The following is a 27,691-nucleotide window of genomic DNA, read 5'->3' on the forward strand; positions in this document are numbered from 1 at the left end:
CACTTTCTGCCTGTACATCCACCTCCACCAGCAGCCCAGTAGGCTTCATTTGGCTCTCCTATTTCACTTTTATCCCAGTCTTCAGAATGCTTGAGATTTAGTGTTGTAAAAAAAAGTCTCCCAAACTTCAAGGTGACCCGCAATTCCAACTGCCTGAGTCAGGGTATTTTGAATGGGTTTATTTACAGATGCCATGGACATCTCTCAGAAAATAATTTCAGTGGGAGCTCTGGGGAGTCACTGTCTGCTTGTCACCTCGGTTGCGTTGTCGCCTCTCAAGGAACCCATTCTCCCTAGGTTTTTCAGCTTCAGTTTTTAGGAAACTTCTGGCCCTGGTCCGAAGCTGCCTCTGTGCCCGCCCTTGGAAGTGTTCAGACCCGCTCCGGGTGCTTCCCTCCTCGCACAGGATGTTCCTGTGAGCTCCGTCGCACCAGCCCGGCCGTGTGTGTCTGCGGCCCGGGGTTCGGTGCTCACCAACGCCAAATATAAAACCCAGTGATGGACATTAAATACCCCGATGGGCCCTTCTGCCTTTGTGCACTTGAAGTGCCTCATCCCAGTCTGCTGGGGCATAAAAGTGCAAAGAAAGCCTTTGGGAAGAGGGTCCTTCTGGCTGCACTTCCAAAACGTGCGCTCTCATTGCTTAGTCGTTTTTTCTTCCTGTGCAGCTCCATATCTCAGGATTTTGTTGTTCTGGGATTTATTTTCCATGCTTTTATTTTTTTTTTTTATCTTGCTGTTTGGAAGGTTTGGGTTTTTTTTCTGTAGACGTGGAGGGTGGTGATACATATTCATGAAAGAGAAGTCTTTCCAGCCCCTGCCTGCGTTGACAAAGACTTAGCTGTTTCACACAGCAAGCTGACTGGAATTGTGTGGGGCCTGCCTGACCAGATTAGAGCAAACAGCCAGCTTATTCCTCCAGTCGTCAGGCCTCCCCTTCCTAACAATTTCCCCAATTGTCATTTTGACAAGGCTGTCATTAGGTGATGGCTTCTTTTGGCCATTTTCAGATAAAGATAATTTCCTTAACTTCCATTTTATTTGACAACAAGTAGTTTGGGAGAGAAAGGAAGTGCTTCAGGAGTTTATGGATTAAGGGTTTGTCACTTCAAAGGCATCTTTGATCTAAAAATATGTGCTGTACCAAATTCATTATGCCTTTTTTCCTTTTTCTTTTTTTTAGAACTTTTTAATTTATTGATCTGCCCCTTAATTATTCCCTTTTTTTTTTTTTTTTTAACATTCCCTAGTAGTACTTGGGATAGCAGTGGTGAGGGAAAAGCGCCCAAGTGGCCTCTCTGAAAAGTCATGACCAGGGCAAAACAACAGGTGCTTTTGTTCTATACCCTGCTTTTAGCCAGAGGTCCTGCCTGCTCCTGCCATGGCAGCTCCATTAAAAACTGGGAGACAGAGAATAAGCTTCACATTTTGTGTTGGTCTGGGTCACTCCTCTGGTATAACTGGCCCAAAACCACGGCTCTGGTGTAGGCTGGAGATGGGTTTTGACTCCCTGATGCCCCTTTGGCCAGCTCCGTGTGGTGAGCAGTTGCTGTGTGGCTCTGTTCTGTGTCTGTGCTGCACCAAGAAATCCCAAACCTCATTCCAACAAACAAAACTAGAAAGGCTTTTCCCCCCAGGATGTTTGCAGCTGAAATGCTCTTCACAAGGGACTGAGCTTTGGAACAGGCAGGTGCAGTGGCCATCACGTATGTTGCTTCCCAGACCCCATCCACCTGAGGAGGGATGCTTGGAGATGGATTTGGGAATCCTTATGTGTCCCTTACAACTTCAGATATTCCATAATTCTGTATGGGCAGAGTTTCTCTTTGGCTGCTTCTGCAGGGAGAGGGGGATGTGGTGGGGGTTTGAATATGGATCAAGAGTGGGGCTTTTCCTGCCTTAGCTGTGTCAGGCACCGGGCTTCACTTCCACCCCTCCTCTGCTTTTTAGGATCCACAAAATTCCATCCTTGGCTACAGCAGTGTAAATCCATGATGGTAGCCCATTATCCCAGCCCCACACAGGCTTAGCTGGGGCTGGAATTTGTCCTGTATTAATATTAATACCTGTTCTACCTAATTACTTCAGCTTTTCCTGTTGTATTACCTCGACATTATAGCAGCCAGCAAAGCACCTCCTTGCTGCTGGAGGCTGTTCTTGATCCCATTTCCAAACAGAAGCACTTCTGCTTCGGCTCTGGTTGGGGAAGTTGTGCAGGGGCCGGCTTTTTTTTTCTTCCCTTTTGCCTGCTAATTGGCTGAGACCACCAGAATTTGGAGGACACAGATGTCACTGATAGTTTGCCTAGGGAGCACATTCATGCCCATCTGTTGCAGTCTAGAAGGCTGTTCATATATCCACAAGGCCTTCATTTAATTCTTGTCAGAAAGTAATGTAAATCCAGTTTACCTCAGAGGTCACAGCCAAGATTTATGCCAATGAGCCCCCTGCAATTTACACACACTGTAGTTGTATAGGATGAAAAGAAACCCTTTCATGTTGGTGCATATTAACAAGAAAGCTTGCCTTAGGAGAGGCTTTTTGATTGAGATTCTTCCTTATTTTAATACAGCCAGTTGGGATAGCCAGCTTTACCAAAAGAAAACATCTAATCTTTAAGCCAGAGAAGTAAACTAGCTAACTAACTAAGTAAAGCCCCTAGCAAATCTATTTATTTTATAAAACCATCTTTTTGTGAAGAAAGGTAAATGCTCTAGGAAAACACAAGCATGTGTGCACTGAAATATTCAGGGAAACTGAATTTGCCTTCTGTGGGAGATGATAGTAACTCGATTATTGAAAGCTTTGCTGAGTTATCATGAGCCTGGGGTTTTTTTGGTTGGGGTTTTTTTGTGGGGTTTTTTTGTGGGTTTTTTTTGGGGTTGTTTTTTTTTTTTTTGGTTTTGGTTTTGGTTTTTTTTTCTGTTTTAGTTTTTAATCCCCCAAGCTGCCAAATCCAAAAATAAAGCTGAGCTATTATTTTTGACAGGAGTGGCGGGAAGGACTCCAGAAGGCTCGTGCACAAATCCATGGGAGGGAGAGCAGCCGAGGGTGCTGTGTGATGTGCATGCTCCCTCTTACCTGCTGCAGGTAAAAACAGCAGCCTTAATGTTCCATTGCTCTTCCAAGGACAATCTCCTGCAGATTTTTCTGTCTCCATACAGAAAGCAATGGAAGATAAAATATCATAATATGGAGTGAAGGTGAGACTGTAACTCCAACAGCTACCACAGCTCTAGCACTGCCTCTGTGTCGTGATTTCACCCCTTGTCTTTATTTAGCAAGAGACTCTAACAGCCTAAAGAGCTTCCCTAAAAATGAGTGTAGCTTCATTAACCTCAGGGAAGCCCCGAGTGGAAGGGCTGCAGTACACCAAATGAGGCTGAAGGGAAAAGCTAGCAGTGCAAGTGGTGCAGGTACTTGAATTGAAAATGAGCTGTTAGAAAAGAAACACTCCTAAGCACTTTGGTTATTAAAATTGCTTGTAGGAGTGGGCAGAGAAAAGCAGGATACCAAGATGGATCAGGATGTGCCAACTTGATTACAAAAGGGTTTCAGAGTTGGGCACCTCTGCTGCTTTGGGCTCAGTGCAGTCTGAGGGTGTTCCTTTCATTTATGCTGGCTGCGCTCAGAAAGATCCTCCTCCCTTTTCCTCCTTCCTCTTCCCTACTTTGCCTGGTCCATGGATTTTAAAATGTTTTGGGCGTGAAAATCAGTATCATTTGCATGGTGTCATAATGACCGGAGTGGTTTGGGATTAGGAGGCAGGAGAGCAAGGCACCGCAATGAAAACAGGGCTCACATTCTAAGTTCCAGTGTAACACTTAAAATAATTAAAATGTTTATTTGAAAGTCAAAACAGCCTCAGTCATAAATAACTATCCATTCCTCGATTGATTGTGTTGAGTCCCAGCCGAGAGCCCTGGGAATAAGGTTTATTTGCTCCCTGTTGGGATTAATCCATAAATGTAGTCTCCACATGGAACTCATCAGGTCTTTGCTTCCTCTTCATTAGTCTCCTGGAACTGGAGGGTACCCTGAATAAGATGAAAATTAGGATAATATATTTTCAGAGAGAAAAGGTCTGGCGATCTCTAATTTGTGTTTCAGGACCATAATGCTGTGGAAAATTTCCCAAATTATGTTGTCCAAGAAACCAGCGCTTGTTATCCTTGCTGCATTTGAAGTTTGAATGCAGCAATTACATCTTCTTTTTCTTAAAGCCTCCAAAGCTAATTGCAGTCTTAAACCAGCTAGATTGACTCCCGGGCTTCCTTCCATCCACAGCAGAACTTAAAATTCCTTTCTCTGGACAGATCATTTGGTCTTCTAGCCCAAGGGCTCTGAAATGTCACAGTACGGCCCATTTCTTATTAAAGAGATCATTTCTCTGTTGCCCACCCAATTCTTCCCTCCATCCCTCTTGTTCTGAACCCTGGCTCCAATTAGAAGGCAACCACAGAAATGTATTTTCTCATCCCCTGAGACCTTTGGAATAATTTTTCCTCATGTTTGATGCGAGGAGTTATTTTAATCCAGGCTCCAACCAGAAATGGCACAGATTTTTTTTTTTCTCGTAATTTCTGTTTCAAAGTGTCTAACAATTACATTGAGCATTTAAAAGCTGGGTTTGCCCACAACTGGAGTAGAGGAGCTTTCCTGTCACCAAGGAATGTTTAAATCCTCATCCTGATGCAAAATTGTTTTTATTATGTGTTTTCAAAGAGCATTTTTAAGTGCATGCTTAGGAAACATTTTTGTCCAGGCAGTTTTGCAGCATGTCAGGCTGCAATTTTTACCACTTCAAAACCACCTCCTTAAAGTACCACTTGTTAGGATTTAAGGGAACTTTGAGAAAGCTGATTAGTAACCATTGAGAGGGTTCTAAAGGCCTCCAGAAGTTTTTGCTGTTCTGCTCTTGGGCTTTAGGCTCAAGTCCTGTGTTTCCCCAGGAAAGCTGCGTGCCTGGTTATTTCCCCCTCCCAGCTGTCACTCAACGCCACAGCTGTCACACAACACAACTTACAAAGTGGCATCTGTGTAAAGGATGCTGATGTGGTTTAAAGCTCTGTGGTGCATTTTAAGCTGATTTTATGATGCGAGTCATTGTCCCCAGTGGTGGGTCTCAAAAGACTCTCTACCTTCTGAGTACTAATGTACAGTTTATTGCACTTTTCTCTATGGTTCCAGCACTTTGGTGTTGCTGCTGTTGTAAATCATTATTTCATTACTCTGTGTCCTTGCTGTTTATTCAGTTCTTTGGAAAAATGTACTTGAAGAAAAATCCCTTGCTTGCTGACATTCATAGATCACTGTTACGGACCTGGCAGTTTCCCGGTGAGTTAAATCCTCCCAATTCAAGGAAGCCAAGTGCTGTACTTCCACACTAATTTGAGCTTCCCTGCTAAGCCCCTGCAGCTCTTTGTGAGAGTGGCAGCTTGTGTGGCTCACAAAGCCACGGGGCCCTCCTGCCTGCAGTAAAGACCCAACAAGAGCTGGGCTTAAAAGTCTGATTCGGGGCTCTGGGCTGCATCACAGAGAAGTGGAGCACGTCCATGAGCTCCCTTGGGTGCTCCTAGTGCCATGTTATTTTTTGTAAAGGGAAACACCCCAGTGTTTGCTTGCTTTAGTTTGTCTTCACAGCAAATTGTGCTTATGAGCATTTATTTACAGGCTGCGAGGTGGCAGCTGAGCACAGGCCTTCTCCAACGTGCTTCTGCATGCTCTTGAAGCAGTTTCCAGGTCCCAGTTCCCAGGACTACTATCCACAGTGGATTTGAGGCAGGTGTATATGTGCTTGGTAGTCACTCGAGTGGGCTCCCTGGAAAATGAAATTTTTGAGAAATCAGTTACACAAAGGAATGGAGCCCAGGCCAGATGGCAGGGATGCTTCATCCCAACCTGGGAGGTACTCCTGGGGCAGCCACACACTCCTTCCCACGGGGCTGGGTAATCAGATAAATCATTTAGCAGATGTTAGTGCAGTTAACAGAGCAAGCAACACTGGCATAGGTGTGTTAGTGTGACTATGCTTTTCTTTTCCCTGATGGATACCCAGCAACTGGATCAGCTTGTCTAGACCTGGCAGGGTGGGAGCAGAGGACTCTGCTTTCTGGCTATTGTCCCCAGGTTCAGAGGTCTGTCCCTGCCAGGGAGAGGGGACCTTTGTGAACGAGGATGTGGACTTGGACCTTGTGCCATGAGCAAATCCCATTGCTGTGCCCTTTTTTTTAGACTCACCTTGGTCAGTGACAGGTAGTTCAGCCCCGTCTCCTGCGTGGACTTTGGACCATGCTGTAGCTTTGTCCCCAGCCCTGTCTCTGGCCCAATCTCCTTTTGCTCCTGATGGGACCCCCTAAATGGGCCCTGTGCCTGGTGCATCCACAGGGATGTGATCCCAGCACTCAGCTGTGCTCAGCTGGCTCAAACCCTGCAGAGGGTGGCCCTGGTAGCTTTTATTTGGGCCTAAAAAGATGGGGAACACTTTCTAGGTTTTCCTTCTGCCTTTATCCATGGCTCTGCCTCTGGCTGATCCCTTATTTGCTCTCCAGCTTCCCTTATGTGCTTGTGCTCCTTCCCTCGGTCTCCCTTTTACGGCTACTTTTTAAATTTCTCCTTTCTGTGACATTTGTCTGCGGAGTCAGCCAGAGCCCCACTGAGTAGCTCCTGCCTCCAGGCTCTTTGCTGATGAATCCCATCTTTTGCCCTGCTCCACCTGCCCTTCCAAGGCAGCCTCTCTGATCCTCTCTGCTTTCGCATGAGTGCATCTCTTTTGCCCTCTGCTTTTCAGTCTGGCAGCTTGCTCCTGCTCTGTGCCGTTGAGAGCACAGCCTATCTGCCACCAGCTCCGGGATCCAGCGATCCCAGAGCCACAGCAAAAAGGGAAAAAACTGCCTGGAAGCGTAGCAGCTAAACTGTGAGTGGTTTCCAGTCAGCAGAGCAAACTGTGCCTGCGTGTGTGTTCCACTTCCTCCTTCACAGCCGTAGTGTTTCCCCAATTTTAGATATGTTTTCGCTGAGGCCGTTACTGGCTGTATTGCTTCAAACTGCAGGAAGAGTTTTCTAAGTGAAACCATCATCACATTGGTGGGGAGAAAATAAACAAACCCGAAATATTTACTTTGTGCTTAGTTTTTGAAAGCTGTCCAAGTGTTCTGGCAGGTGCTGAGCCAGATACCTGTCATGGAAATGCTGGGGGCTTCCTGCATCACCACTGGCAATGCCCTAAGCACCTGGAGGGCTTGCAGTGGGACATACATGGAGAACACTCACACACGGGATGGCATCCCAGGGTAGAAGAGAGAGTCTCCATGGTCTGGGAAATGCACGCAGCATCCCCCACTCTGCCATTCAGTCCAGGCTGACTGCGTGCGACAGCCTCCCAGGGTGAGAGCCTCCCAGGTGCAAAGGGCTTCAGCACAGTCCCGACAGTCACTTCCCTGCTTGGGATGTCACGGCTCCATTGATGAGCCTGTCCTGTCTCCCTGGCACCTCGGAGATGTTCCCCTCACACACTGTCACCAGGACCCTGCAGTGATTTCACACACTCCTCTAATAAAGTCCTCCGAGGCTGTCATGTATTTTCATGTATTTTCCCTATTATTTCCCCCTGCTTGAGCCTTTCAGATAATTGATGATACTTTAGTTAATCATTTTCCCCCTCCTTTGTTTGCCAGGTACCTCAGCCTTGAAGGGATCCTTTTCATTTGGACCCCGTGTCTTCTCCTAAGTAATTGATCACCGGGCACCCGGGGACACCCAATTCACAGCCGAGTGGGATCAGCCCTCATGAATAATCAAAGCGCCGTGGCCGTGCTGCTGCAGGAGTGCGAGCGAGCTCTGGACACGCTCCTGGCGGCAGAGGCCGGCACGGGCGAGGGAGAGGAGCGGGAATACCGGCGGTGCCAAGGTGAGCTCTCCCCAGGAGCGGCGGCAGGACTCCAACCCTCAGCCAGCCCTCAGCCCTGCCCTATTTTTCTTCGCCGGGCAGATGAGTGTCAAGAGATGCCTGGATTTCGAGGCCATGAATGGGATGCGGGCTACAGGCAGGCAGGGAAAGAAGTCCACTTTGTTGCAGTGAATTGCTGTCAGTTCTAATTTTAGGCTTCAGTAAACATGAGGCTGTAAGGAACAGTTTAGTTTGGGAAGAACAATGCCCAAAAGTTTGCTGATGCACATAAATTTCAGTTATTAAAAAAAAAAGAGAGAGAGAAAGGAAAAAAAAGGATGCAACTTCTGAATAAGGGCACATATTTCCTCTCCTTTCATAGGAACTGGGGGAGGGTCCTCTCTGTTTGTCAGCTTCTCCTCATATATTAAAGACCTCATTGCCTGAATCTTTATCTTGTAAAATGTGTGTGACCTCTGTAAGTGGTGTCCAAGGGGAAAAAAAAAAAAAAACAACAAACCTTCCAATATCCCTCTTGAAAGGAAAACCCATGCTGGCTAAAGGCTGGAATAAATAACCAGGAAAGGAAGCAGTGTTTAGCGAGAGCTGTAATAAAAGGATTCCTCATTTGTTTTAATGCTGGCGTTACCTGCTGGAAACCAGCAGCTATTTCGGTATCGCCGTGGCGCTGTGAAAGGAGAATTTATTATTTCTTAATTCCAGCGGAATTAAGGTTTCCCTTTGCGTGACACATCTGCGGCACTGCCCGTTTTCCAGTTTGATGTTAATAATGTTTAGTTTTGCCTTGCTTGAGTGGCTCGGCCGCAACGTTAATGTGATCTTTAAAACCCTTTGTTTGTCCCGGGGCGCGGAGCCGTTGAGAATATGTTTTTCCGACCATCCTTGTTCTTGCTGGGAGGTCAGCTGCCTTTTTCTGAAGCACCTAAGTCTGTTTGCGCTGGAGGGTGGCGTGTAGGTTTCTGTTATGGATACTGGAAGATTTTTCTCTCCTCTCCTTTTGTTTCCAACAAAGGGTACTTTGTTTCCTCGTCACAAATTCTTTTAAGTTTTATTATGGCTCTGCAGAATAGGCTCTTGAACTCCTAATCAGGTAGCGCTTTTCCCCCCTCATCCTCCTCCCTCCTTTTCTCCTATTAAATACCACAAAGTATGAGAAATAATCAGTTTAGTTCCAGATAAGGTAAATCAGTGCCCTTATAATCACTCGATTAGACACGGTCCTTCAGGTGAACTGCTTCAGGAAATGGGCGATCAGAGCCTGAAGTGCTGCTCGGGCTTTTCCGAGGGCCGTGTTCCCATCAGCTGAAAGAGAAATACCCAGCAGCGGGGTGGTGACAGCGACATTAATAACTGCTGGGGCTCTCTGCCCGGGGAAGGCAGGGCCCTGCAGGTCGGCGGCTCTCGGCTTCGGGGGGACCCTCCCAGCGCTCTCGGGGCTGCCTTTGTTCCCCCCGGCTTTCTCAGACCTGGTGCAGGAAGGACTGAAAGCCAAATCCATTGAAATGGTGGGGAGAGGGGAGAGCAGGAGCACATCCTTATCTGACTTCAGGGGGCAGAATGGGTGTTGGGTGGGTTTGGATTTTTATTTCTTTTTTAGGCTAGAAATCATTCCAGTCCACTTCTGTACCCATTTAACCTTCTTTAATTAATGAGTTTATATTGCCAGCGATGAGAACAGCTCTCTGTTACAAGGGTTAAACTCTTGTCCTTGGAGCTGGATCTTCCTTAGGAAAAGACTTAGGAAGTTCAGTCTTTCTACATGGGAGATAAGTCCTTCTGTCCATAGTTTTGTGTTCCTTGTGATGAGATGAATATCCCTGTGATGAGGTGGATATCTCTGCTCCAGCACTGATTTTCCGGTGACAGGTGTGAGGGTGAGAGCACGACCTCCTCTCCCCATTAGCTCTGGCACTTGGCCACCTTGCCAGCACGGAGGGCTGAGCCCCTTCAGGCAGCACTTCAAGAGGATAAGGCAACTGGGCTTCACGTTCAGCCAGGATGTGTAACGGGAAGATTTCCAAACCCCATGTTTCTTTGGGACAGCAACAAGTGAGAAAATGTGGATTGGAAAAAGCAGTAGCGTTGTAAACTTGACTTTTTGGAAGAGCACCCTAAATATCCAACTTCCTGGTTTTTCCTAAGAAAACCGTACTGGTGAATGTGCTGCAATACGAGCATGTAATATCCTTTTGATGAAGTTCATTTTCTACAGTCCCTGCATAAAGGATTGATTAAAAATATGTAGTAATGCATTTATTGCGTTGCCTCGTTAAAGCAATGATGGTCTCTGAGCAGGGGTTTTTTGGGGGATTAATGGCCAGAAGGGGCCAGATCTGCAGCTGATGATCACCATTAACCCCATCTGGTCAATAATCCTTGTTAATCCACTTTTATTGGCCAGAGAGGCTGCCCAGCCGAGTGGTTAGCACGGCACAGCACATCCACATCACCCCTGTTGCAAGGAAAATGAAATGTGGGCTGTGGCTGAAAGGAAGGGACAGATCCAAGCCCAAATCTCTGGCTGTGTGCTCCTAGCAGTTGCATCCTCAGCTGGGTCAGGTTGGAGATCCAACCGAAGCTGATGGCATGGCTTAGGATGAGTGTGGAGAGGGAACAGGGAGGGAGAAACTGCTCAATTTTCATTATTCGTTATAACCCCTTAGATTTCTGTCTAACTGCTATCCATGGTCCAGGTTTATCTCCCGGTTCGGAAGTGGTTTTCTGGGAAGGCTCTGCCACTGTCACCTGAGCAGGAGGGACAGATCTTCTGTGCTGTTGACCCCTCTGTCCTCTCCTCACACAGGGGAACAGGTTTCCTCCTGCCTCTTCTGGAGCGGCTCTTCACGCCCAGGCAGCCACCAGCCGGCATGACTTCCTGCTAAAAGCCTTTTTAATGGCTGAAGGCTCCCATTTACCTGGAGGGCAGTGCAGCCAAGGGGAACGGATGGCATGCCAGCTCCCCTTCCCTCCCCACGAGGCTGGTGACAAGGGCTAAGAGCTGGGAGCAACTGGGAGAAGGCCTTTTTGAGAGATTGGTGTCATGAGTGCTGCAGCTGAACCTCCTGCAATATCCTCACCTGCTCTTTGACCCTTTCAGCTCTGCTTCCTGAGGATGTGAGGAGCCTTCTGGAGGAGGCAAAGGAAATGAAGTGGCCCTTTGTGCCGGAGAGGTGGCAATACAAACAAGACCTTGGCCCAGAAGACAAAACAAACCTGCAAGATATGATCAGCGCCAGGCTCCCTGACTTGCTGGTATGAAGTTCAACACACCTGTGGTGTAAAGTGTCCTGCTGAGGTGCTCGGGGGGTTTCGCAGGGCAGTTCTGGTTCTGTTTCCACTGAGGTAGTGCTCCTCTCTTCCCTCAAGGACTGGCATTAGAATAACACTAAAATGCCAAGTGTTCACATCATGTTCTTTAAAAAACCTATGAATTTGACAAGAATGCCGTGCCTTGTCTAATTCTGTGCTGCAAGCAGGTCATGAGGATCACTCACTGTAGTAAGAGCTTGCACAATTCATCACCTGCTCTTCTTTTTTCAATAAAATTACATGACAGAATCCCTTTGAGGACCACAGCTGGCCAAAATCTAGGCAGGAAAGACAAGGATTCAATGTGATTTCTCCTGTGAGTAAAGGATTGTTGGCTGTGTAAGGAGTTGCAGAATCCCAAAGGTCCTTGGGGATCCCATCCCGTAAAGTGATTAAGATTAAAGATTAGGAAGTGGCAAGAAATGTGGATTTCTTTTTTGCTTTTCTGATTTTCCTAGCGACATGTCAGACCTGTGCAGAATAGAGGACACCTTTTTTCCATGGTAAATGTAATAGCTGGGCTAAGAGCTATCCCTTAGCCAGGACAGGAATAAAGATGAGGTTTGTGAATTTTGTGGGGGTTTTTTATTCCTGTGGTGCATGTCTGAAGCCAATACCGTCCCCATTCCTGCCTGTTAATTCCAAGGTGGCCAAGAGATCTCACCTGCCCCAGAGAGCCCTGCCTCAGTGAGGGCAGCAGGTTTCCTTTGGGAACAACTTTGATTCCTTTGAACAGCATGGAGCAACAAGAAGCTCAGCAAAGCGAACTGCAGGGCTGGGAAGTGGGAGCCCCAGCGTCCCCACGTCGCAAGGCTCCTGAATTCCCCGGGGAGGGCGGGGAGTGGCTGCTCTCGGGTATTTATTTTCTTTCTCCCTTTGGTGTGTGTGGCCTCAGACAGAAATTTATGGCGGAGGTTGACCTCCTTTACAATCCCAGCGCAGCTCTCTAACTTTGGAGCGTTTGTGTGCTCCCTCCCGGGATAAACACCTGCAGCAAACTCCCCGAGAGACCTGGCTAGATGGGAGATTAATGTGGCTGTAATAGTGGAGCAGTGTTTGCGGCATTATGCCCTCTCCCCAGGTAGATGGATCTTTTCTGGGATGATACCAATTATTTATTGCTGAAACATCTGTTGATAACTGCAGCTGCCCTTGTTAAACAAAGCCTATCATGGGGTCAGAGACTATAGGGACCTAAAATCCTCCTCCATGCTAGTTTTGGACTATTCACCCACACCCCCTGAAGTCCATTGGTTGCCGTTGTCTCCAATGTTTCATCCTGCGGTGGAAAATACTTTGTAAACGTTGTGCTGCCTTTCCCCATGTGCTTTGAAGTATTATTTCATCTTCATCGGTAATTTATATTCCAGCGCCATTGTACCATGGGAAAAAGGGAAAACCTTTTTTGTTTTCAATTTAATTGTAGATAGACTGACATCTTGACCTGTATTATTAGTATTAGTCAGGAAAAGGGATTTTTTTCCCCTTCATCCATTCCTTCTCCCCCCTCTTTTTTATTTTAAATAAAATTTCAAGGCAGAGCAAAGGCTGCCTCAGTTCTTTGAATAAAAAGCTGGGGGGGAAATGAGGCTGAAGAGAAGTGATTACAGTATGATGAGGAAAGATAAAAGTCTGAGCAACTTTTTTCTTTTTTTTTTTCTTTTTTTTTTTTTTTTTTTTTTTGGCATGAGGGACAGAAGGATAATTTAATTCCCCGGAGGACAAAAAAAAAATTAAGTCTTTGTCGATTTATTGTTCAGGGAAAAAAAACCCAACCCTTTAAAATTTTTCCTCTCTGTTTATTTTAATTTGCCATGCTTAGAATAAGCTCATAAACCGTAATTCATTACATTTAAAAAGTGCTTTGAGATCCATGAATGAAAGGCACTTCATTACCATAACACACTGGTGGTGTTGCAAGAGGCAGCGCTGGCTACCGGGGCTCTCCGTGAGGATGCCTCGCCCTGGGAGGGGGCTGAAAAGCTCCATGAGACCGGCACAGGGAGTAAGCGGATTAGGCTGTGGCTTCAAGGGTTTGCCTCGGTGTTGCTGCACTTTAAAAAAGTGGGATCCGCGTTGCCGGCGGCTCCGCGCTCCTTCGGCGCATCGGGAAGGCAAAGCCACCTGCACCTGCAGCTTCTTTAAGTGCTCTCCTTCGTCTTTGCTGGGGGATGCTCGGTGCCTCTCTGCATCCCATAGAAGGTGCAGGGTTTGGTTTAGATTTTAGGTTTTTTTTTCCTTTTCCTGCTGGGATTCACCACCCAAAGGCCACCACAGTTCAACAAGCCCAACACACCGTTTTCCTCGTTTTCCTAGCAGGTTTCAGCTAGCAATCCAAACCCATCCTGCAGCCCCCGTGGTGGGAGTGTGCACTAAAGCTCGAAGGGCGATAGCCAACATCTGTATCCAAAGCCAAACTGGGACACACTGGGATTTTAGTTTTTAACAAGGCAAAGCAAAACCAAAACTGTCACAGCATCCTTGCTGGCAGGGATAAAGAACGAGGGATTATTTTTCCTCTCTAAATACCACGTGCACTGTGGGGTTCGGAATGGGGCTGCAGATCCCAAAGGGAGGCTGCCAGGGGTGCCCTGCCTGCAGATCTTTACTATCCCAAGGGGTGGAATTAGCCTAAAGCTCGGTGAGCAGCCAATAGAGGGCAACATGCCCATGTCCACGGAGGCTTTGATCCCACAGAACCTGCTGTGGCTTTAGTTGAAGGACAACTCTGTGCACACACTTAGTTCTCTTGTGGGATGATTCACGCTACGTTAATATTTAAAATCTTTTTTTCTTCTTTTTTTTTTTTTTGCCTGTTTGCAAACCCATAGTGATGATGTCGGGCTTTACTTTATTTTTATCATACCTGCAAGTAATTCCTGCATTCAGTCATGGATCAGGATCTGCTGGGATGGGTGCAGTGGGAATACAAAAGGAAAATCCTCCAAGAGTGGGGCTACTCTGGTCTCTCTGTAGGGAGCTGTGCAGGCTGGCTCTGTGCTCCCTGCTGTGGATGGGGGAACACGGATCCTGGCCCTTCCAGCACGGAATCTCATGGCATTTAATGGGAATATTGAAAAGAGTGGAAAATAAGGCCCTGCAGCCCTTGGCTGGGCCTTGTCTAATTAGGTGCTGATGGACTGCCATTAAGGAAACCATTCCAAGGGACATGCCCTAACTGCCGTAGGTGTGTGTGTGGCGCTTAAGAGCTGGGAGCCTTTGAAAAAGAACTAAAGCGGGGGCCTGAGGATTTCGTTTTCTCCTCCTTCTAACTGTCGGTGTGGTAACAGGAGAATTAAAGCCCTAAATCGTAGCCCTGGGATCTCGGTTGTTGAGGCTGACCTTTTGCTACCTGCCTCCTAAGAGCTCTTCTTGGGTGATCCCAGTGAAACGGAGAGTGATGTGAGGGATGAATTCAAACCAGGAGGGAATCGCGACACCCCAGCCTCCCGCAGGCTTTGTAAGTGAGAAGTGACAGAGATTAGGTGCAGGCAGGAGAGCTTTAGCTGTCCAGGGTGACTGCCCTGGTGCTGCAGAGCACTCTGTCTTCTGCTGCCTGTGTGGGAAAACTACAGCAGAATTTATGTGGACCATAAAAAAATCAAAAGAGGAAGCTGGATCCTGGGTTTGTGTAGGACTGTCACTTCGCTTTGCTCATGGGTAGCATTTACTCCTGTCAGAGGCAGCTTCCTGCAGTATTTACAGCTTTAAATGTTGTATTCCTGAGATTGTGTTTTCTCAAGTGGATTGATGTGATGACACAGATTTAGGGAAGAGACTCTTGGATTTTTAGGTGTTGATAATGGTCTTGCTGCTGCTCCCTCGGAGGGGGGTCCTGTCGCTGGCATTTTGCTATTTTTAAGTATTAAAGTATCCCCATTTAATGTGCCACAATAGTTTGTAAGTGGTCTAGAACAAATGAGGGCCACAAAATGATTGTGGCACCTCTCTATCTTTGGTACTGATCAAGAGCAGGAGCTCCTGCAGATGGCTGTGCTCCCCCAAATCCCTGCTACCCTGTTGGATACACGAGGCCCCCCCAGGTCCCACCCTTCAAGCAGCTTCCTGGGCACTCTAAGGAGTTCTCCTTCTGTCCTCATCACAAAATGCTGCTGTTATATTTTCTTGAGAAAAACAGGAGTTACTCCCACTCCAGGATTTCCTCAGTTGGTGAAGCAAGATCAGGCTGGTTGTGAAAGCTGCCCCGATCTGTGGTGTTTTGAACTGCTCCTAATGGACCTAGTGCTGCTGCCATTAAATTCCCAGCTCTCCGCTGCCTGCAGGATGAATAACTTGAGGTAATTAACAGGTTCGAGGGGGATTCTCATCTGCTCTGAGCCAAGAGGGAAGTGTCCAGGAGCTGCTGGTTCCTCAGTCTGCAGCAATTCACTGTGTGACTGTCCCGTGTTTCAGTCTGTACCTCCAGACATGCTTTCTTCTGCCCGTCACCGAGGTGGTGGGAGGCTTAATTCCCTGCTATTTGCGGAGTGGGCCCTGATTGCCAGCTGAAAGGCAGGGATTGATAGAGAAGTCCCGCGCGGTGACAGCAGCTTTGGTCTCTGGGAAGGACGGGCTTTGCTGACGGCGCGTGGGGTAAGAGGGGGAAAGGCTCCAGCCCAATCCATCGGGGCCGTGGCTCTGTGTTTAATCTGACAGGGGGAAAGAAAACCGGGCAATTTGTTAGGGTTCAGTGGAGTGCTAACTAGGAGCAGCTCTTGGGAGAGAACTGAAGCACCTGGAAGTACGTGCGTGCCTCTGACACTCCAGCCTTGTGCACGGAATTAGAAATTCTTTGCTGGCTGCTCCTAGTTTCGTGGCTTTTAAAAAAGATTTTAAACCTCGGCTGCAGTTACAAATGAAACTAGGACTGAACCAGTCTGAGACAAGTGGATATCAGCAAACACGGCAGTCCAGAGCATCCACAAAACTGTGGAGATGCTGAAAATTAAATTTTTCCTTTTAATCACGCTGTTTGTGGAGGCGTTTTTCCAAAGGGGATCCTCCTGAGCCCGCAGGCTATGGAGGAGGGCTTGCCTCTGGGATCTTGGCTTTATAAAGAGGGCCAAGAGAGTGGATTAAATCAATATTTCATTTATTTGGGCTTGTAATTCCTCTTACATCAGCTGCCACATAAAGATTTTCCCCTATTTCCTTCCCCTCCTCCTCATCCTCATTTACTATGCACCAATAATTTCCCTTTGACGCTTTCCTGCCCGTCCTAGTGCCAGATGGCCCCAGTTCTGAGCTTCTCCCTTCTCTTGGGAGCGGCCCCCATTGTCAATGCAAAGGAGGCGTCGTGGCTTTGAACCCAAAGCTGGGACCCAAACTTCAGCCCCGGCGCGCGGAGGAGCTAAGCCCGCTAATGCAGGGAGCCATGCGAACCGCACACCCTCCCACTCAGCGCCATTAAGGCGAAACCCCTTCACTAAAGGCTGCTTTGCATTTCCCCCAATGGTCCGTGTATAGAAATCTGGTGCAAATTTAATTCTCCCACCACCTGATTCCACTTCCCAGCCGCGAGGTTCCCTTTGTGTCATAAACTCAATTAGGCGGATCCATTTCACATCGTGGGCACAGATGTGAAAACAAAGTGCGCGCGTACCTCGCTCTTTCTCTCTCTCTCCCCCTCTCCGGATGCGCCTAAAGCGATAGAGAAACTGAGTAAATCTGTGTAGGCTGCCACTTTCTGCTTGTGATGGAGCAGGCTGAGACATCCTGGGAGCCAGAGGGGTTTCCCTGGCTCTGGGCTGGGTGACAGGGAGCTGCTGCCCCGGCTCATCTCGGAGTGGCGTTTCGGGGAGGCTCCCGGCTTGGGTGCGTGCCCAGCGTGCCGGTGCCCTCGCTGGAGGTGCTGAGGAATTTGCCAGCCACACGAGTTGGCAAGGAATGAAAGGAGTGGGTATTAATTTCTCGGTGTCCTGCTCGGAACGGGGGGGACGTCGCTGCAAAGGCTGACACGGAACCACGTCGCTGTGTGCCACACAGCATGCGGCCCTGCCTCCCAAAAAAAATAGCCCCGTTTCTCCCCCTGGCTTGACTTTTCTACATGTTGTGTCCATTTGGGTTTGGAGAGGGACACAAGAGGTTTCGGCATTGAGCGGGGAGTTAAATTATGCAGCTGCAAGACTGCCAAGCCCTTCAGAATAGGATGCTTCGTTTAGATTTTCCACAATGCTATTGAAGTGCTTATTTTCCTCCTGAAGAGACACAAACAGATGCAAACTTCTGTAAACACTTTAGAAATGAATTCAGTGAGTTTGGCCTCTCAGCAGTGCTCAATAGCTGACAGAAAAATGTCTAATTAGTGCAAGTGGAAATAATAGGGCCACTTGGATTCCTTCCATCCTCCTCCAAGTCTACTTTTCCTAGGAACTCAAAGGCCCTTTTGTTTGGTAGGTCACCCTCTCTCAGGCTTTTGTGCTCCGATCTATTAAAGGAAGAAGGGGAGGAAAAAAAAAATAGATTAGGCGATGCTCTGTGCTTAAATATATGGCCTGTTGATGAGCATTTGGAATGGCTGGTTTGCAGTGTCAGTTTACAGGTGCTTGGAGAGGGGGATTCCTCCATTGTTGGCCGGCACAAGCGGAGTTGTGCCTGCCGGGGCTCCAGGAATCCTTTTCAAGTGCCATCATCTTACAAAATCCAACTCGGGTTGAGGAAAGGGGAGAAAAAAAGAAAAAGGAAAAAAGGAAATCTGTACAAATCTGCCTTGCTGAAGTGCAAACAAGCTGGGAAATGCTTGGGATCGGTGCTGCAAGCCGGCCTTTGTGCCATAGGCTCTTCCCCAGATTGACATGGGCTTCTTCCTGCACACATCAGAGTGTGCTACTTGATGCTTGGACAAAGATTTCTTGGCAGTCTCTGGAAAAGTAATCTCCCGGGTGTCAGTGCGTGGAGCACCTCCTTGCTCCCCTGGGCAGGAATACCTGGCCAGCATGGGAAGTGATGGGCTTTTGGCAAACGTCCCCATGTCCACGTGGACTTGAGCACCTGTGATCAGGCTGTGTGTCTCCTATGGCTGTCTTTGCTGGCCTCCTGTCCTGGTAACGGCAAGGACCTCAGGAATTCCGACTATTCCTTCTGTGAGTGCGATGGCTCAACTGCTGTGGGAATCCAGAACAGTTCATAGAGACTTAGCAGTCATTAAGGATGGCCTGCAGGAGAAAAACACTGGATTCCTGGCCTGTTTGCCTGTTTGTGGTGTACAAAGGAGTGGATGGCCTGAGCTCAGAATGGGACCATGGCTACAGTGACGACTTCCAGCCTTCCCAGTCTCGCACTCCCCTTTTAAACTAATTGCTGCTGGGCATGACTTAAATTCATTAGCAGACCACCGAATTCTGCAGTTCAAATATCAGACAATTAAAAAAAAATGCCCCCCCCCCAAAAAAAAATCAGGAATGATATCTATGGCTCAAGCAAAATAAACAGCTGGCCCTTCCCTATCCTAAAAATGAAAACAGGGTGAGGAATAGGGTCACTGAGGCTGAACAATTTCCAGCTCTCTGAGCCGCGGGAGGTGAGTTTCCCTGAGGCCGCCTGTGTTTTTTTCAGGCTTATCTGAAAGCCTCCATCCTGGTGAAGGACTGCGCCACGGCCACCGCCGTGGTGTTCCTGACTGACCGCTTCCTGTACTGGATTGACGCCTCCAGCAGGCTCCTGCGGATCGCCAAGGCGCTGCACAGGCTGCATCCCGGCGCTCCCATCAGCCCGCAGGTGCTCATCCGCCAGGCTCGCCTCGCCGTCAACGCAGGTACCGCTCTGCTTCCGCAGCTCCAGCCCCACTGGCGGCCGCTTGACTCGGGACAGGACACCGTGTCCCTCGCTGGGCGTGCCGCGCTCACGGTGCCATCTTTCCAAACGCACTTCCCGCTCCCAGCCCCCTTGAGCCCTCCCGGCTCCTCTCACTAGCACAAAGGGGCCGGTATAAAGGGTTTCAGAGCCAAATGCAGGAGAGAAAATTGTGAAAGGGTGTGGAAAATACTAATTGGAGCCTTTGTTCCTTAACAAATCTTCCCTGCTGGTTTCAAACAGGGATATCTGAATTGCTGTACTCCTGACCAAGGGCCTTGAAAAAGGAAATTAGAATCCTGGCATTTTCTCTACGCTGTCCCAGCTGCTTTTTATTTTTCAGTGGGGCCACTTGACTATGCAAACAATGCAGATTACAACTCCTCCAGGATAAAAAAAATAAAAATTCCATCATTCCCGTAACATGGACAGCACCTGAAGGATTTTTAACGTGTCTTCCTGTGGCTGTGTTTTCCATAGTGGGATGTCAAGCCACTCCCCAATCAGACCAAAATGGGTTTCCAAAGCCCGTGTTTCCTTGGGACATTGCTGCTGAAGGAAGCAGGCTAGACTACTTTCTTCTGGGAGGGAAGTAAGAACTGGGAATCCCAGCGCTCTTCCAGGAATGTATAATGTGTAAAATAAAAGAGATATGTTCATAATTTCATGTTACTGTGCAACCACGTATTACAGAAGGTGGGGCATGTGCATTTCTGGCTATAGACAGCAGCAGTTCTATGTGCAGGTGATACCTGATGAGTGTTTTTATTCGCATCATGCCAAAATATGTTTTAATGTTCATTTTCTATCCTTTTTTTTCTTTAATTTTCAATCAGGCAAACTTTTAAAAGCTGAATATATCCTAAGCAGCCTGATTAGTGACAATGGAGCAACGGGTACGTATAGATCTCTTTTCCAATTTCACACTTGCTATTTTGGTGGGATTTTTGATCCTAATTTTAACAGTTACACCAGCCTCAAATAAAGCCAAACTAACCCCAGTAATGACTCCTTACATCACACTTCTCTTTCCTTCACCATTCTCTCCTAAAATGTGGAAGCATGACTTTGTTTTTGAAATTTCCATAATTGATCCTTGAATATCTTCACTTGGGTGGGAAAATATTCTGGATGGAGAAGACCTGTGGAGCAATTTCAAGCAGGTGGCTGATCTAGAAAACTAAGACAACTCTATCGCCTCAAAAGTTCAGATTGTTGGAGTAATGTTCATGCTCCAGATTCCCACTGATCTTACAGACTAAATTAATACTTTATTCTATATGTTTTATTTTCCTTTCCTCAGGGTTTCTTTAGTGGGTCTGTTCAGGTTTCTCTACAATTGTGAAAATTGAGGAAGTTCAGAGTTCTGTTGGTTTGTTTTCCATGAGAAGCTGAGATTCTCATATGGAAAGGGCCTCCATGCAAGGAGAAGAATCCTGGCAGTTTGGTGGGATTGGAGTTACCCTTGGAGGCTTAGAATGACAGGAAGATTTTTCGTTCTGTGCTGAGTTTTCCCACTCTTTCTGCAGGAACCTGGCGATACGCTGAGGAGAGCGATCGGATACTTGTTCAGGCAGTCTGCTTACAAATCAGGGGACAGATTCTGCAAAAGCTTGGTAATGCTCTTGTCTAAAAGCTTCCACTCAAGGTTTCCTCCTGTTTTTCTTTCCTTAAAAATGTTACACTGGGCATGTGTCAGAATTTTGGCATGCTGTAAACACTCTATACCCACAAAACAGTCACAGAAGATGAGTTGCACACCCATCTCTTTGCAGCAAGGGCCTGGAGCCATGTACCAAGCAAACACGTTGCAGGAATTCCCATTTTATTGCTAATCTCACCTGAAGCCAAGGAGCAATCTGAAATGTTCCCTTTTTCCCTGTGCCACTCAGTGTTTGCTAACACTTGTCCCAAATGCACTGTTCCCAAAGGCAGGTGGTAGTTGATCACAGGGACATCCCAGCAATTTCCTCTCTCAAGACGGAAATACCCCTGATTTTCAGTATGATGGACTTTGGTGTTCAGGGTTTGGCACTTGAGGCAACAGCCTTCGTTTTTTGAAACTTCATTAGTTTGAAACACTAAATCTTCCATGACTGTGGAGCTGAAGTCTTTTATGAGGATAAAATGGGTGTGTATGCACAGCCAAAAGCTAAAGGAAACTGATAACTGGTCAGTGTCATTGGAGCACAACATGCCGTGGTGTGGTTTTATCCTGTTCTGAGGACCTGAGGTGTGAAATAAGCTATGGAAAGCCATTCTTGGCAGTCACCTGCTCAGTGCCTGTTGTCTGATTTATTTCAGGGATGTGGTATGAGGCAGCAGAGTTGATCTGGGCTTCAGTCGTTGGCTACTTCAAACTTCCTCAACCAGATAAAAAGGTAGCATTTCCTTTCCACTCTGCATGTCTCTGCCAATCCAGTAATCACTCCAGCTTAGCTTTTGTTTCCTTCAGCAACAGTGCTTCGATTACACACCTCAGCCAGGGTTAACAGGCAGCACAAAGTCTGTATTCCACGTTGTTTCCGCGTGCATGCACAGCCTGACCCACACCTTTTTTCCTGCAGGGGGATGAAAGCAATACTTCTCATTAAGCAGAACCATCTGAAGTGAGCCATCCCTGAGGATGCCTCTGGTGCCTCTGACAAGGATAGACTAATTCCAGAGTGCAGCCACAGATTTTAGCTATTTCTTAGGATCAGAACGAAAGTTTTTTCCCCAAGCACGTCTGTTTGTGGAGCTGCTCTGCACTGTCTGTGGTGGGTGATGGATTTCCCTGGCCCTGCAGGACCTGGACACCTCACACAGGCACCGTGCCTGTCCTTAACACCTCTGTGTGAGGCTGGGCAGCACTAATCTTCCCACTGGAGATGAAGCAGCAGTTGCACCATGTGTCCATAGCTAAACAGGAATGTGAGCCTAAGCCTAGAAAGTCCTCGGGTGATGCTTGGAGAGTGTTTGTAATTGGACCCCAGCAAAGGATATCCCACAAACCCAGACCTTGTCACCTCTCCTCTGGCATGTCTTAAAGCTTGACCTCAAGCTCAGATCATTTCTGTGTTCTCCATTTCAGCGGGAGCAAGGAATTCGGCATTGAATTTTGTGAAAGCACACATTTACCTCCTGGTTTTCTTAATTATTTAGCCAGGCAGCCCCCTTAGGTGGCATCAAGTCTTCCAGATTACACTTTCTGCAAGATGAAATTAAGAAAACCATACCAAGATGACATCCCTGAATTTCTTAGCCATGCTTCTCTTTGGATCTTGTTTGTGTGTTTGCTTGCTTGTTTTTCTGGTATGTTCTACACAGGACCTACTTTATTCAGAGCAGTAAAATTCAAAATACAACTATGAAAATTTTGAATTTCTCTTTCAGGGAATTGCCACTTCCTTGGGTATTATGGCAGACATCTATTCTTCCATGAATGAGCAGGATTATGCACGTTTTAAAACCAATGCTGACATTGACCTGGTGAGACTCGGTTTGGGGTTTGTGTGTGTGGATTCTTCAGGTGGTCTCAAATTCACCCACACATTTCCTCTCCTGTGCTGAGAAGGCTGAAGAAACTTCCATTGCTCCCAGTGAGAAAGTTAATTAGCATCTAGATGGGACAATGCCTGGTTTCAGGAAAAAGAACACATTAAGAGTATTTTACAGAGTGTATGTATTTAGGATATTTATGGAGTAAAAAGTGATGTATCCATGGTAAACCTGAGCAAAACGGTTCCTGCAGAAACAGACCAGGCTGTTGTTTAAGATGTGATTGTCCCAGCCTACCAGGCCCCATATATTTGGAGGTAAAGTCCTTAAGCTGAGGTTTTCCCTCATGTTTTCTTTTTTTTTAATTTCACCAGAGCCTCCTGCAGGAGTTCAGCCATCGCTTGTTATCGGCTGCTGAGGCCTGCAAGCTGGCAGCAGCCTACAGCCAGTACACACCCCTGTTTGTCCTCACGGCCGTGGTGAGTGTTACTCTTCCCTCTGGAAGTGGGATTTGTGCAGGGGAGGAGTCCAGGCTGCTAAATTTGGCTCTGACATGGCTTTCAAACAGCGCCTCACACAGGCCATCATGTCTGTGTTGAGGGTTTGGTTGGTTATATGGGGTATACATTGCTCTGAACTGCAATTGGGAGGTAAGCAGAGGGGTGGAAAGCTGTCCACAGAGTGAGGATGGGCTTTCAAGTCCCAGGAATGCTGCTTCTCCTAGAACTACAGCTGTATTTCAAAGGAAAAAAAGAGGAAGGTTATTTCCTCCAGGAAATGTAGCAGCAGGCAATTAGAGCTAACCTTTTCTTCAAATTGTGTAAGGGAAAGAAACATGGTTTTGATTCCTTCATTCCTCTTTGATCCCCTCCCAGAACATCCGTGGGATGTGTCTGCTGTCCTACAGTCACTCCAAGGACTGTCCCCCGGAAAAGAGAGAGTTCTACTTGTCCGAAGCCAAAGAATCCTTCGAGATCGGGCTCCTCACCAAGGAGGAGCAGAGTGCCATTACCAGCAAGCAGGAGCTGCACAGTTTCATTAAAGCTGCCTTCTGCCTCGCCACCGTGCACCGATGGCTCTACGGAGAGAGCCAGGAGCTCCGTGAGGTCACTCAGCTGTGCAGGGAAGCCCTGGGAAAACTGCACTCCTACAGCACCTTGTTTCCAGAGGAGGAAGGTAAAGGGATGCTTGCCAAGGAGATCATGTCTCTGATCACATCTGTGAAGAAGCGCCTGCGAGTGCAAAGCTTCCCAAATTCCGACGCCAGGTCTTACGTCCCAGACAGTTACAAAGACTCGGTACAAAAACCCGTCCTGCAAGGGGAGACCAGCTTTGAGAATATCCTTGCCAAGCATTCCCAGCATCACCTGTCAGTGTGCCAAGTGTTTGAAAAAACTTGCAGAATTCATAAAACCATGCCAGGACAAATCCAGGTGGGAGCTTGTATCACAACCTTAAGAACAGAGACCAAAGCCATGGACACTGTGTGTACTACTGAAGACACAGGTCACCAGAGGAGAGGTGCTGTGAAAATCCTGAACTCACCAACAGCAGGAAGCAGGTCAGAGGGCCTTGATGACCGGAGAAATCAAGACATAGGCTCTGGTGTGATGAAAATTTCCTTTGAAGAAGAGATTGAGCCATTAGAAATTGAAATAAACAGTGAAAATGATGTTTTCAACAGAAGGCAAAACAGGAGCACTACTTCTGAGAGCTCTTGGTGCAAGCTGGCTAAATCCAGTTACTCTTCCAGTTGGGAGGAGCTAAATTGTAACAGCAGAGAGTCTCCCAGGGACGGGGAGCAAGGGGAGAAGGGCTCGATGGAGGAGCGGTGCTGCACCACAGAATCTGATGGAAACAGTCAGGACGTGCCCTTGTGCTCGTTGCCTCCCAGAGCCTGGCATCCTGCTCCTCGGGAGCCCCTCCGTGGCTGTGGAGGGTCTCCTCAGCATTCTTTAGAGGGGTGTGCTCCTCAGGCTGAGCGGATGGCAGAGAAAGAGTCTCTCTGTGGAGAAGAGCTGCAGGAGGGAAGACACCGTGGAAGGAGCTCTTCCGAAAAGAAAGCAAAGGGCTCGAACGATGACTTTCCTTCCGTCTCCATCTCTTACGCCGTTCCTACAGGGCAAAAGGAGGAGAAGCCGTTTTCCTATGTGGAGCTGAGCTGCAGGACCAAGGACAGCAGCAGGGAGGGACGTGTCGGTCGCTTTGAGTGGGTCCACCCAGGAGAACCTGCAGATAGCACTGAGGATCTCTCGTTTGAGGCACATCCCCCCCAAAACGGGGGCACTCGAACAAACATCGAGCCAAAACCGGGCAGTGACTCCTCTGTGTGTGACTGGATGAGGAAATCTGCTGTGCTGGGGAACAGATCTCTCCAAGTGCCTCAAGTTGACACCCAGGCAGAAACAATAGATGACACTGAATTTGAGTTCATCAGCGTTGGAGACTTAGTCAACAATTACCCTACAGCATCGGCTCCAAAGCATGAAGCAACTCCCTGTGTGCCAACAGCTTTGCCCCCTCAGGGAAAGATATCCACAACCAAGCACTTCGACTGTGCCACTACGGAAGAAGATGAAGAGAAGTCTCAGGACATGGTGAACAGCAAGAGACAATCCAGTTCATCTCTGAGTTCATGGATCAAATCAGCACAGATGCCCATGAGCTCCCCTGAAGGTTCGATCCCAAGGGGAAGTGGTTTTGCCTTCACACCTGGCAGAACGAAGGAAGAGATCCTGGACGCTCGGTTTCTGAGGGATGAGGACTACAAGCAGCTCCTGGCAGGGGTGGAGCATAATTGGCTTGTCCAGAGACTGATGCCTACTGGGATTTTTAGGGCCAAACAGCTTCACAAAGCGTACTGTAAGTTGTCACACAGCAACATGTGCCTCCACAGAGAACAAGCTTGGCTCAGGCTTTTTAACACAATATTTTAGTCAACATTTATTAGGATTTAATTTTTTATTGCTTTCTACCCCATTACTTAAGTTTAGATTCCACAGGGCATTCCTGAAAACTGTCTGTTTAAGATAATGATCTTTAGGTTAATCATAAATAACAGCCAGCCCTCAGCACAGGCTCAGAGCAGTCCTGTGGATTTCTCCCTTTTACCTGTGGTGTTTTCTTTTTTTGTAGCTGCTCTTCTTCTGAAATACTCCAAGAAATCCGGGCTGTGGACAGGCCAGGAGACAGCTGTGTTCATCGGGGACTACCTGAACGTGGCCAAGGAAGGCAAGCAGAGAAGTGCCTTTTGGATACACTTCCTGCACCAAGAAGAAAGCCTGGGAAGGTATGGACCAAACAGATTCCCAAAACAAAATGTTTATCAATGCTGCTTCTGTGTAAATATGGATAAAAACTGTCCGGTAAGATTTGCTGTTGCAAGAATATTTTATGGCTTTCCCAAATGTGTTGAACATTTTGGCAGTCTTTCCCATCACTCCATGTAACTCTACTTTTTAATTTCAGGGAAGTAAAAAGCTGCTCTATTGTAGTCTTCTAACAGTTAATTGCAGAGTTCAGATCATTACCTGAAGGAGCTTATGAATTACTATGGGTGAAGAACAGTATTTTAATACCTCTGAGTCAGGTCTCCCTTCAGAGTCAACAAGAGTTGGTTTAAACATACCAGTGTTATGAAACCCCCATCCCAGGATTTGATTGACAATTTTTCACCTCTATGAGATATAAAAGAAAAAAAACCCACCTAATTTTAATCCCAGCCATTTTAAATGCAGGTGGATTTACTTCCAAGCAGCCAAGCTCTGCTTTGCAATGATGCTTCTGTATCACAGCATCCAGAGCAAACCCTGCTCCTGACACTTCTCCTTTTGTTTAGGTATGTTGGGAAGGAATATAAAGAAGAAAAAGGACTCCTCCATCATTTCAGTGATGTGGAGCGACAAATGACTGCCCAGTACTACGTGACAGAGTTCAACAAGAGGCTGTATGAGCAGAAGGTCCCTACCCAGCTCTTTTATATCCCCTCTGCAGTACTCCTGGTAAGAACTGTCGTAAGCTGTTCCAAGGACCTGATGGCGAGGGGTGTCTTGAGTCAATTATAGCAGTGGTGAGGCTGTCTCGTTTCAGATACTGGAAGACAGAACTATAAAAGGGTGTGTGAGTGTGGAGCCCTACATCCTCGGGGAGTTTGTGAAGCTGTCCAACAACACCAAGGTAGTGAAGAATGAGTACAAAGCCACGGAGTACGGTCTGGCTTATGGCCACTTCTCCTATGAGTTCTCCAACGGAACTGATGTTGTCGTCGACCTTCAAGGTGTGTATGGCAGTGAAGTTTATGCCTTTCACACTCAACTTTTAGCCCACAGGTACCTTTGGGGTGTTCATTTCATTAAAATTCGTTGTGTGTCTCATTGGGTTCTGCTTTTGCCATCGTATGTGGAAACTGGGAGTCACTGAGGTGACACGAAGAGAGCGAGGGTGGTGCCAGGCAGAGAGTCCTGAGTGTGGTAATACAAAGGCTGTGGTGTTTGATATCCAAATGTACCATTTCTTCCACAGGTTGGGTGACAGGTAACGGGAAAGGCCTCATCTACCTCACAGATCCCCAGATTCATTCCCTCAATAGCAAAGATGTCTCACGCTCCAACTTTGGGAAGAAAGGAATTTACTACTTTTTTAATGATCAACACGTGGAGTGCAACGAGATCTGTCGCTGCCTGTCTTTGACAAGGCCCTCGCTGGAGCTGCTGGCCTAGACTGGCACAGGTCAGTCCACAGAATGACCCATGAGCTGGACACTTCTTTACCCTACACATCTTTGGGAGCAGGTTGTCCAGCAAGGCAGCGAAAAGCTGCCTTCATTCCCCATTCCCCTCTTCACCCCCAAAGCCCCGATGTCCCGCTGCCCCCGAGTGCAAAGGCTGGGATCATTTCTTTGGGGAGATTTTCTCGATGAGAAAGGAAGCACAGCATCAAAGTTCCACAGAAAGATGGGTCCCCAACAGACTTTGCTTTTAACAAAACCACCCCCTTTTGTTTCTGCAGCCAGCAGAGATTTTTAGGCTTTTGTCCCCGCGTTTTAGCAATGCTATTGTTTTCTAGGTGATGTTTGTGCCGAGTTGTTTGGAAAGATGCCCTATCCTTGGGCAAACTGATTAGAACTAGGTGTAAAGAGGGAGAAGGAAGAGAAAAAAAAAATTAAATCTCTTTATTATGGTGCATAAACCTTCAGTCTTGGGG

The 27,691-nt window shown here is 47.4% G+C and overlaps 1 protein-coding gene across 7 annotated transcripts in view; it reads left to right on the forward strand.

Moving 5' to 3' along the window:
* The window catches only part of ALPK1 (alpha kinase 1), a 34,757-nt gene that overhangs the window by 5,818 nt on the left and 1,248 nt on the right, over positions 1-27,691 (forward strand). For 4 of the 7 annotated variants that reach the window (XM_069012466.1, XM_069012467.1, XM_069012469.1 and 1 more), the window contains 14 exons: positions 2,990-3,090; positions 7,677-7,909; positions 11,007-11,161; positions 18,773-18,971; positions 19,846-19,905; positions 20,539-20,625; positions 21,314-21,390; positions 22,385-22,480; positions 22,864-22,968; positions 23,365-25,351; positions 25,625-25,778; positions 26,328-26,490; positions 26,579-26,765; positions 27,011-27,217. In XM_069012466.1, the coding sequence (XP_068868567.1) occupies positions 7,789-7,909; positions 11,007-11,161; positions 18,773-18,971; positions 19,846-19,905; positions 20,539-20,625; positions 21,314-21,390; positions 22,385-22,480; positions 22,864-22,968; positions 23,365-25,351; positions 25,625-25,778; positions 26,328-26,490; positions 26,579-26,765; positions 27,011-27,207 (3,588 nt within the window). In that variant the 5' untranslated portion in view covers positions 2,990-3,090; positions 7,677-7,788 and the 3' untranslated portion in view covers positions 27,208-27,217. Of the gene's footprint in view, positions 1-2,989; positions 3,204-5,280; positions 5,338-7,676; positions 7,910-11,006; positions 11,162-18,772; positions 18,972-19,845; positions 19,906-20,538; positions 20,626-21,313; positions 21,391-22,384; positions 22,481-22,863; positions 22,969-23,364; positions 25,352-25,624; positions 25,779-26,327; positions 26,491-26,578; positions 26,766-27,010; positions 27,218-27,691 lie in introns of those variants that run through there. The other 3 variants (XM_069012470.1, XM_069012472.1, XM_069012471.1) reach the window with 3 other exon arrangements.

The sequence above is a fragment of the Aphelocoma coerulescens genome, chromosome 4, assembly GCF_041296385.1.
Source record: "Aphelocoma coerulescens isolate FSJ_1873_10779 chromosome 4, UR_Acoe_1.0, whole genome shotgun sequence".
In the NCBI taxonomy this organism is placed as follows: Eukaryota; Metazoa; Chordata; class Aves; order Passeriformes; family Corvidae; genus Aphelocoma; species Aphelocoma coerulescens.